We start from the raw sequence: 11,107 nt of genomic DNA on the forward strand, positions 1-11,107 counted from the left end.
TTACATTATACTTAATCATATTAAATATTTTTTCTTCTATTACATTTGCCAAAATGGCTTTACTTTCTTTGACAGTTCAGTTAATTCAGTGTAAAACATTTACTTGTTTTACAGAATGAATAATGTAGTATTGGGTATTTTCCCTCAAACCCATTACTTCTACATTACTACAGCATGTAGCTGAGCTTTTTGGTTTGTATCCGACTGGTGTGTGACTGATTTTGGAGCCAGAAAGATACATTTTGGAAGAGGAATCACGTTAAATATTGAAGCCAGTGAGTAAGAATTATTTTATCATATTCTACCAGTTGCTTTGTCCTTTAATTTGTAATAGTTTATTCATCTCAATTTCACGAGAAAAAAGCTAAGAAATCACAGTAATGCAATAAATGTAATTCAATCAGAAAAATTTGACAAAATGATCACATAACTAAAGACATGCTTTTTTATATGTAAATTCTTGCTGACGTTATACTTATGTCTATAAATACAATAAAAGCAGTTCCAACTTCAAATCAAACTGAAATAATAGTACAAAAAACTACACCTACTTCAGCTGAATTTACACAAGTTTATTAAACTAAACAAAAATATGAAGCTAAAATATATATTTAATAAACCTGTTTATGTAACATCAGTCAAGTCATATAAAATTATTTAGAAGCACATTGTTGTTGATGTTGTTGTTGATGTTTCACACACAATATGAATCAGAACAACACAAAAATCACTTTTGGTTCAGCGCCTCATCCAAATATTCAAACACCTGAGTAGAAAGAAGATAAATTTTTACCTTTACAGTCACATCGGCATGTTCAAGTGTTTGTTCACTTTAATCAAATGTTTTCTTGGAAACAAATTTACACATTAACTTTTAAGCAAAGTCATTTTAAAGTCAGATTATTTCATTGTACATTTCTTTATGAATCACAAGTTTTCCACTGCATTTGTAATCTAAGATAATCACATACAAATAATTATAGAATTGAATAGAATAGAATAAAATATAGATTTTATTGTCATTGCACATATATACATACAACAAACCTTGTCCTCTGCATTTAACCATCCTAATTACAGTTAGACACAAGCCAACCACTAGGAGCAGTGGGCAGCCACAGTCCGGTGCCCGGGGACCAACTCCAGATGTAGACGCTGCCTTGGTCAGGGGCAGAGAAAGGAACAGACCCTCATATTAATACCCTAATAATATTACAAATAAGACTTTAACACATTGTACCAATCATCATGTCCAATTCTGACAAACAAAATATCACAAGTTCATCAATAATCTTGTACTTTGAGAGTAAAATGTGTTGTTCCAAGAACTACAATAGTTATCAGTACTTTAAGGCAAAACACTTTATTACAAGCCTACAACATTACCCCTTATGTCTCCCAAATAATACTTCATATTACATAATATATTTATTAACAAAGGTTTTGCAGCATTTTCTCATTCCAGTATTGTCACTATAATACAGTTAATATATACGCAAGTAACAGTGTATTGTAGATATTCATATAAGATATTTTTTCTTCTTTTACATTTGTCAAACTTTTGATAGTTTTACAGAATGAATCATGTAATACAGGACATTGCTTCTAAATTACTACAGTATGCAGCTGAGGTTTTTGGTTTGCGTCCATTTGGTGTGTGACTGGTTCTGGAGCCGCAAAGATACATTTTGGAAGAGGAATCAAGTTAAATATTGAAGCCAGTGAGTAAGAATTATTTTATCATATTCTAACAAATGTGTTTATCCTTTAATTTGAAATAGCCCATTCATCTCAATTTCCACTGGACCCCCCCCCCCCCACACACACACACATACATACACACAAAAATCACTTTCTCTGAATTTGCAATCAGCAAAAGTTTATGACATTGGCCAAATGATTCTGCCGTACTCGAAGGCCAATCATTTATAGATATTAAAAAAATTGTTTGTAGGGTTTGAGGGAAAATGTTTTTTTCATTTAAGAGATTAAAATAACATTGCAAGAAGAAATCACAATGTAGGAATTACAACCCCAATTCCAATGAAGTTGGGACGTCGTGTAAAATGTAAATAAAAACAGGATACAATGATTTTCAAATCCTCTTCAACCTATATTCAATTGAATACACCACAAAGACAAGATATTTAATGTTCAAACTGATAAACTTTATTGTTTTTGTGTAAATATTTGTTCATTTTGAAATGATGCCTGCAACACGTTTCTAAAAAGCTGGGACAGTGATATGTTTACCACTGTGTTACATCACTTTTCCTTCTAACAACACTCAAGAAGCGTTTGGGAACTGAGGACACTAATTGTTGAAGCTTTGTAGGTGGAATTCTTTCCCATTCTTGCTTGATGTACGACTTCAGTTGTTCAACAGTCCGGGGTCTCCGTTCTCGTATTTTGCGCTTCATAATGTGTCACACATTTTCAATGGGCTACAGGTCTGGACTGCAGGCAGGCCAGTCTAGTACCCGCACTCTTTTACTATGAAGCCACGCTGTTGTAACACGTGCAGAATGTGGCTTGGCATTGTCTTGCTGAAATAAGCAGGGACGTCCCTGAAAAAGACGTTGCTTGGATGGCAGCATGTGTTACTCCAAAACCTGGATGTACCTTTCAGCATTGATGGTGCCATCACAGATGTGTAAGTTGTCCATGCCATGGTCACTAACACACCCCCATACCATCACAGATGCTGGCTTTTGAACTTTGTGCTGGTAACAATCTGGATGGTCTTTTTCCTCTTTTGTCCAGAGGACACGACGTCCATGATTTCCAAAAACAATTTGAAATGTGGACTTATCAGACCACACTTTTCCACTTTGCGTCTGTCCATTTTAAATGAGCTCGGGCCCAGAGAAGGCGGCGGCATTTCTAGATGTTGATGTTTGGCTTTCACTTTGCATGGTAGAGTTTTAACTTGCACTTGTACATGTAGCAACAAACTGTGTTAACTGACGTGTTCTTGAGCCCACGCGGTAAGATCCTTTACACAATGATGTCAGGTTTTTAATGCAGTGCCGCCTGAGAGATCGAAGGTCATGGGTATTCAATGTTGGTTTTCAGCCTTGCTGCTTATGTGTAGAAAGTTCTCCAGATTCTCTTCTTCTGATTATATTATGGGCTGTAGATGATGGAATCCCTAAATTCCTTGCAATTGAACGTTGAGAAACATTGTTTTTAAACTGTTGGACTATTTTTTCATGCAGTTGTTCACAAAGTGATGATCCTCACCCCATCTTTGCTTGTGAATGGCTGAGCTTTTTTGGGGATGCTCCTTTTATACCCAATCATGAGAACTCACAATTAGTGTCCTCAGTTCCCAAACGCTTATTGAGTGTTGTTAGAAGGAAAGGTGATGTAACACAGTGGTAAACATACCACTGTCCCAGCTTTTTTGAAACGTGTTGCAGGCATCCATTTCAAAATGAGCAAATATTTGCACAAAAACAGTCAAGTTTATCAGTTTGAACATTCAATGTCTTTCTGGTGTATTGAATAGACTGTAGGTTGAAGAGGATTTGCAAATCATTGTAATCTGTTTTAATTTACATTTTACACAACGTCCCAACTTCATTGGAATTGGGGTTGTATATCATGCACGAGAATAATGTCACTTTTTTTTTTTTAGAAAAGCTATAGATTTATTAATGTTATTGGTATGCTTTAATAATACAATGTAATTTTAAGTATAAAACTGTCACACTGAGCTTTTATAGTTAGTTCATTATTAAAATGTAAATGTTTCATAAACAAAGAATGTCAAACTATTCACTGTAGCCCTAAAAATCCGCTTCAAACAATTTTTTTTTAAATAATATACATTTACAAACATTTCCTGTATATTCATTTTTGTAAATTGTGATTACTTCTCGCACATCTGCAGCACCTTGTCACCTTTGGGCAGGATTACGACTTTTTTGTACAGTTCTTTTCACACTATTCAGAGTTTTACAAAATGTTCTTGTTCCAGTATTGCTAGTATTGTATAATTCATAAAATTGATGATATTGATGCAAGAGTGGTGTCATTAATGGGACTTTATAATTCTACACCCCTGTACTTCAGATATTCACATCAAACATAGTCATTTTTTTTAAACTCCATGACAGTTATTGTATATGAAAGCTGGACTTTCTTTGTGAGTTCAGATTTGATAGTCTTTGATTTCATAATATGAATAATGTACACAATGTGCACAGTACATGACATATACTTTATTACAGTACGTGTAGCTGAGGTTTTTGGTTTGTAGCCCAGCATTGTGTGACTGGTTCTGGACTCACAACACTTCGCTTTGGAACAGGAATAAAGATAGATATAGAAATAAGTGAGTCAAAATTCTTTCATCATATTTTACCACATATTTTATCTTTTAGTCATTAAACATCTGCTCATCTCTATTTCATAGTAATATTAAAAAAAATTACAAGATCACAGTCTTATAATGATGTCTCAAAGTATCTTTATACTTGATTTACGATACAATATAATTTATTTAGAAAATGTTACAACCTAAAAAAAAAGCAGTGAGCAAATTTTTGCAGGTTTTTCAGAAAAAGCCATTTTTCCTTTTAGATGATAAATTAAAATTATTAGTGTTTTATGAAAAACTCAAACTTGAATGGAAAATCGACTGCATTTATATAGCATTTTTCTATCTATATCAGAAGATCAAAGCACTTTACAGTGATGCCTCACATTCACCCATTCATGCACACACACACACACACACACACACACACACACACACACACACACACACACACACACACACACACACACACACACACACACACACACACACACCAATGTCAGGGAGCTGCCATGTGAGGCGCTCACTACACACCAGGATCAACTCAGGGATTAAGGACCTTGCCCAAGGGCCCTTAGTGATTTTCCAGCCAGACGGGGGTTTGAACCGCTGCTTAACCACTAGACCATCACCTCCCCAATGGAACTATATATTAATGTGTAAAAGTGTCACTGTGGGTTTATTTTTTTTTTACTTTTTATAATGTAAATGAAACCAAAACATAGAAGTGGCAGCTTGACAATCTACTTCAAATGTTTGTAATAATGTGAATTTAAAAATAAAAACTGTCCAGTATCATCATCCATTTGATGAACAGATTCAGAAAAATGTTTTCGCAGTAAAACTTAACTCATATAAAACCTACATTTGTAGAAACACAACGGCTGTAAATGTCACGACTATTTATCTTCTGGTGTTTAAAGCAAGATGTCGAGGGGTTTGTGTTGTGAAGCGTCTTAGAGTGTGAAGGACGGAACTTGAATACAGACGACTGGATGAAGAACTGAGTTGAAAAATCAAAGCTGTAAAATTGAACATTTATTAAAATAACAATTATCAAGTTACATTTGATCAAAGATCAGTAACCAGTCGCAACCACCAATAAACTGATGTTATCATGGAAATCAGTAAACACTTAAATAAATCTGCACTGAAATGATTAAACATCAGAATTCAACAAACCACAAAAATATACAAACAAACACATTTATCATCCGTATGAATACGAGGTATTTATTGACTGATTTTAGTTTGACGTCATTTCAGTTGAAAATAATTGTTCGATCCTTCAGGTCTGAAACACGTTTCAAAACAGTTGGTACGATGATGTAACCAAGACCTGGAGTCGTGGACTCTCATCCGCCGGACGCTGCGGAATCCAGAGATACAGGAGTGCCCCTAGTGGCTGGATGGTGTCTAACTGCAATGAGGATGGTTAAATGCAGATGACAAATTTAGTTTTATGTGTTTGTACAATTACAACAAAGACCCTTCTTCTTCTTCTTCTTCTTCTTCTTCTTCATCTTCTGGTTCTTCTTCTTCATCTTCTGGTTCTTCTATATTTAAAAAAATACTGTTTTCCTCATTTTTCTTGCATCATTGCATTATTCTGTTTATGTTCTTCAAACATTGTGACTTTTCCAGTTATTTTGTTCTTGTTTTAATTTTGTCGTCATAGTGACAGGATTTCATAAGCAACTTCATTAACAGAAACCATTTTCTGCTGTGAGGTCATGAGGTCAGAGGTCAGAGGTCTTTAGGGTCCTGCTGCTTCCTGTCTCATTGTCTGATTGTCAGAGTTGGACTTGCAGTCAAGGACACGCCCACGTGCCACCTATTTGCTTTGGTGAGATGGGATTTTGTCCTTTTGTCCTGGGATGAGTTTTGTCCTTGGGACCTGGTCTGGGTTTTGTCCTCCGGACCTGGTTTGGGTTTTGTCCTTGGGACCTGGTCTGAGTTTTGTCCTTGGGACCTGGTCTGGGTTTTGTCCTCCGGACCTGGTTTGGGTTTTGTCCTTGGGACCTGGTCTGGGTTTTGTCCTTGGGACCTGGTCTGGGTTTTGTCCTCCGGACCTGGTTTGGGTTTTGTCCTTGGGACCTGGTCTGAGTTTTGTCCTTGGGACCTGGTCTGGGTTTTGTCCTCGGGACCTGGTCTGGGTTTTGTCCTCGGGACCTGGTCTGGGTTTTGTGCTCGGGACCTGGTCTGAGTTTTGTCCTCGGGACCTGGTCTGGGTTTTGTCCTCGGGACCTGGTCTGAGTTTTGTCCTCGGGACCTGGTCTGGGTTTTGTCCTTGGGACCTGGTTTGGGTTTTGTCCTCGGGACCTGGTTTGGGTTTTGTCCTTGGGACCTGGTCTGAGTTTTGTCCTGGGGACCTGGTCTGGGTTTTGTCCTTGGGACCTGGTTTGGGTTTTGTCCTCTGGACCTGGTCTGGGTTTTGTCCTTGGGACCTGGTCTGAGTTTTGTCCTCGGGACCTGGTTTGGGTTTTGTCCTTGGGACCTGGTCTGGGTTTTGTCCTCTGGACCTGGTTTGGGTTTTGTCCTCGGGACCTGGTCTGGGTTTTGTTCTCGGGACCTGGTCTGAGTTTTGTCCTCGGGACCTGGTCTGGGTTTTGTGCTCGGGACCTGGTCTGGGTTTTGTCCTCGGGACCTGGTCTGGGTTTTGTGCTCGGGACCTGGTCTGAGTTTTGTCCTCGGGACCTGGTCTGGGTTTTGTCCTCGGGACCTGGTCTGAGTTTTGTCCTCGGGACCTGGTCTGGGTTTTGTCCTTGGGACCTGGTTTGGGTTTTGTCCTCGGGACCTGGTTTGGGTTTTGTCCTTGGGACCTGGTCTGAGTTTTGTCCTGGGGACCTGGTCTGGGTTTTGTCCTTGGGACCTGGTTTGGGTTTTGTCCTCTGGACCTGGTCTGGGTTTTGTCCTTGGGACCTGGTCTGAGTTTTGTCCTCGGGACCTGGTTTGGGTTTTGTCCTTGGGACCTGGTCTGGGTTTTGTCCTCTGGACCTGGTTTGGGTTTTGTCCTCGGGACCTGGTCTGGGTTTTGTCCTCGGGACCTGGTCTGAGTTTTGTCCTCGGGACCTGGTCTGGGTTTTGTGCTCGGGACCTGGTCTGGGTTTTGTCCTCGGGACCTGGTCTGGGTTTTGTCCTCGGGACCTGGTCTGGGTTTTGTGCTCGGGACCTGGTTTGAGTTTTGTCCTCGGGACCTGGTCTGGGTTTTGTGCTCGGGACCTTGTTTGAGTTTTGTCCTCGGGACCTGGTCTGGGTTTTGTCCTCGGGACCTGGTCTGGGTTTTGTCCTTGGGACCTGGTCTGGGTTTTGTCCTCGGGACCTGGTCTGGGTTTTGTCCTCGGGACCTGGTCTGAGTTTTGTCCTCGGGACCTGGTCTGAATTTTGTCCTCGGGACCTGGTCTGGGTTTTGTCCTCGGGACCTGGTCTGGGTTTTGTCCTTGGGACCTGGTCTGGGTTTTGTCCTCGGGACCTGGTCTGGGTTTTGTCCTCGGGACCTGGTCTGAGTTTTGTCCTCGGGACCTGGTCTGAATTTTGTCCTTGGGACCTGGTCTGGGTTTTGTCCTCGGGACCTGGTCTGGGTTTTGTGCTCGGGACCTGGTTTGAGTTTTGTCCTCGGGACCTGGTCTGGGTTTTGTCCTTGGGACCTGGTCTGGGTTTTGTCCTTGGGACCTGGTCTGGGTTTTGTCCTCTGGACCTGGTCTGGGTTTTGTCCTTGGGACCTGGTCTAGGTTTTGTCCTCTGGACCTGGTCTGGGTTTTGTCCTCGGGACCTGGTCTGGGTTTTGTCCTTGGGACCTGGTCTGGGTTTTGTCCTCTGGACCTGGTTTGGGTTTTGTCCTTGGGACCTGGTCTGGGTTTTGTCCTCTGGACCTGGTTTGGGTTTTGTCCTCGGGACCTGGTCTGGGTTTTGTCCTCGGGACCTGGTCTGGGTTTTGTCCTCGGGACCTGGTCTGGGTTTTGTGCTCGGGACCTGGTCTGAGTTTTGTCCTCGGGACCTGGTCTGGGTTTTGTCCTCGGGACCTGGTTTGGGTTTTGTCCTCGGGACCTGGTTTGGGTTTTGTCCTTGGGACCTGGTCTGAGTTTTGTCCTCGGGACCTGGTCTGGGTTTTGTCCTTGGGACCTGGTTTGGGTTTTGTCCTCTGGACCTGGTCTGGGTTTTGTCCTTGGGACCTGGTCTGAGTTTTGTCCTCGGGACCTGGTTTGGGTTTTGTCCTTGGAACCTGGTCTGGGTTTTGTCCTCTGGACCTGGTTTGGGTTTTGTCCTCAGGACCTGGTCTGGGTTTTGTCCTCGGGACCTGGTCTGAGTTTTGTCCTCGGGACCTGGTCTGGGTTTTGTCCTTGGGACCTGGTCTGGGTTTTGTCCTCGGGACCTGGTCTGGGTTTTGTCCTCCGGACCTGGTTTGGGTTTTGTCCTCGGGACCTGGTCTGAGTTTTGTCCTCGGGACCTGGTCTGGGTTTTGTCCTCGGGACCTGGTCTGGGTTTTGTGCTCGGGACCTGGTCTGAGTTTTGTCCTCGGGACCTGGTCTGGGTTTTGTCCTCGGGACCTGGTCTGAGTTTTGTCCTCGGGACCTGGTCTGGGTTTTGTCCTCGGGACCTGGTTTGGGTTTTGTCCTTGGGACCTGGTCTGAGTTTTGTCCTCGGGACCTGGTCTGGGTTTTGTCCTTGGGACCTGGTTTGGGTTTTGTCCTCTGGACCTGGTCTGGGTTTTGTCCTTGGGACCTGGTCTGAGTTTTGTCCTCGGGACCTGGTTTGGGTTTTGTCCTTGGGACCTGGTCTGGGTTTTGTCCTCTGGACCTGGTTTGGGTTTTGTCCTCGGGACCTGGTCTGGGTTTTGTCCTCGGGACCTGGTCTGAGTTTTGTCCTCGGGACCTGGTCTGGGTTTTGTCCTTGGGACCTGGTCTGGGTTTTGTCCTCGGGACCTGGTCTGGGTTTTGTGCTCGGGACCTGGTTTGAGTTTTGTCCTTTAACAGATTTGCTACAAATGTTTTCTGTGTCTGGATGTTGATATGTTGTTTTGTTTGTTTGTTTGTTTGTGTTTTCAGAGGATGAGGTCCCGCCTTCCTACTACAGACTGGAAGCAGGAGACGATAGAAATGTCTCAGTGTGTCTGGCCACTGGATTCAGCAGACACAACGCCACCCAGTCTGTTAGCCTGTTCCAGAATTTAGCGAAGCCTGCACGCGGCCACGGCGATCATCTGTACAGCCAGGTGGCGCTGTTGACTCCCGACAATCAAGACCAGTGCGAAGAAAGTAAGTGAGCACAAAATCAGATGAAATCATTTTAAAACTGAGACAGACGCCCAAAGTGCTTTACAGTGATAAGACACGTGCACGCGTACGTGCATGCACTCTCACCTACACTCTGGGAACGAGTTGAAAATGAAGAACTTCACTCATGGACAACTTAGTTCATGGGGGCTTGAACCCTTGACCTTCTGGTGCTGAGCTGCGTGCAAACTGCAGCACGACACCACGTCATTCCTGAATAATCACATTCATCTGGACTCTCTGCTTCCTTCCAGCTGCACCAGACCAGTGTGACACCGAATCTCCAGGTTTGTGTCAAATCTGTCAGATCCACTAACGGCTCCTCCCCCGAAGCCGCTGTTTGTGATGTGACGATTTTGTCTTTTCCAGATGAGAAGATGAACTTTCTGTCTGTGGTCGTCCTCGTCCTCCGGCTCCTCTTCCTGAAGACTCTGGTCTTTAATGTCCTGATGACGCTGCGGCTCAGAATCAGTCAGTGTGAGTAAAACCACAAAGGTCATCAGCTCGCATTTGGCCTCTGGGACAAAAAATGAATAAATAAATTATATATGCATATAATTTGACCAAAACATTATTATTTCCATTTTTCCATTTTTGTGCACTTCAAAAAATTTCATGTAATTTATTTTAATATCACTTTTTAAAATTTCATGTAACAAGTAAAAAACACCGAATCACAGTTTGTCACTCCACATACATTCAGTTGGAAAAATCTTAAAATCTTAAAATGTTACTCAGCTCGGTTAATTCCATGTTTTTATGTTTTATTTTTTAGAGGCTCAGAAGAACTTCAGAATAAAAACTCAACAGTGAAAAACGGACAGAACAGCGTTGATTCAATCAGTGATTCTTTGTATCATTTGTTATAAGTTTATAAAATGTGCCATCGATGTTTTGTCCTCTTTGTTAATATCGTCACACTGCAGACTGTTCCACATGTTGCCTTTTATTTTGAAGGAGTTAGACTTCCTGTCTTTTGTGACGCTTTTAACCATCATTAAATGTAAACTTTTCAGTAAAAGAAAGGAATAATGCAGGAGCGTAGCCACAATGTTCTGTGATGGGACTTCAGACACACATGTTTAAATTCTACAAATGTGTGAAAAAATAAGGAATATTTAAATATTATTGTATATAATACTATTAACCCTCCTTTTTATGTTGCGGGTTAATTTGTCCCATAACATAATGATAGTAATTTTCAGTGTAATCGCGTTTATTTTCTGTAATTTCCTGTTGAATTTGATTGTAAAACAGTGGTAACATTTTTTTTATTGACTTTCCAGTAAAACTTGAATGTTTTCTGATATGTTTTGTTTTGTGTTTTGGTGGCGTTTTCTTGCTCAGTGCCCCCCCCCCCCCCCCCCCCCCGTCTTTACACCTGAAATATTCTGCTGATGTAAATAACTGAATTTTTGCCTGCTTTTTGGACAAACTTGCCAAACTTGCTGTTTGTGATGTTTATCTTTGTGATGTCACAATAAACAGAAATTCAATTCAGTTTAGTTCA

At 41.5% G+C, this 11,107-nt stretch overlaps 1 protein-coding gene across 1 annotated transcript; it reads right to left on the reverse strand.

Moving 5' to 3' along the window:
* Nucleotides 1–4,859: 4,859 nt before the first annotated feature.
* Nucleotides 4,860–10,097, reverse strand: LOC117521327 (cell surface glycoprotein 1-like). Its single transcript, XM_034182639.1, has 3 exons — nucleotides 9,858–10,097; nucleotides 7,872–9,388; nucleotides 4,860–7,821 (listed from the first exon to the last, which is right to left on the reverse strand). Exons 1-3 carry the CDS (start codon nucleotides 10,095–10,097, stop codon nucleotides 6,159–6,161), a joined length of 3,420 nt encoding a protein of 1,139 aa, XP_034038530.1. The 3' UTR covers nucleotides 4,860–6,158.
* Nucleotides 10,098–11,107: the final 1,010 nt, after the last annotated feature.

Source organism: Thalassophryne amazonica, chromosome 12, assembly GCF_902500255.1.
Source record: "Thalassophryne amazonica chromosome 12, fThaAma1.1, whole genome shotgun sequence".
Classification (NCBI taxonomy): Eukaryota; Metazoa; Chordata; class Actinopteri; order Batrachoidiformes; family Batrachoididae; genus Thalassophryne; species Thalassophryne amazonica.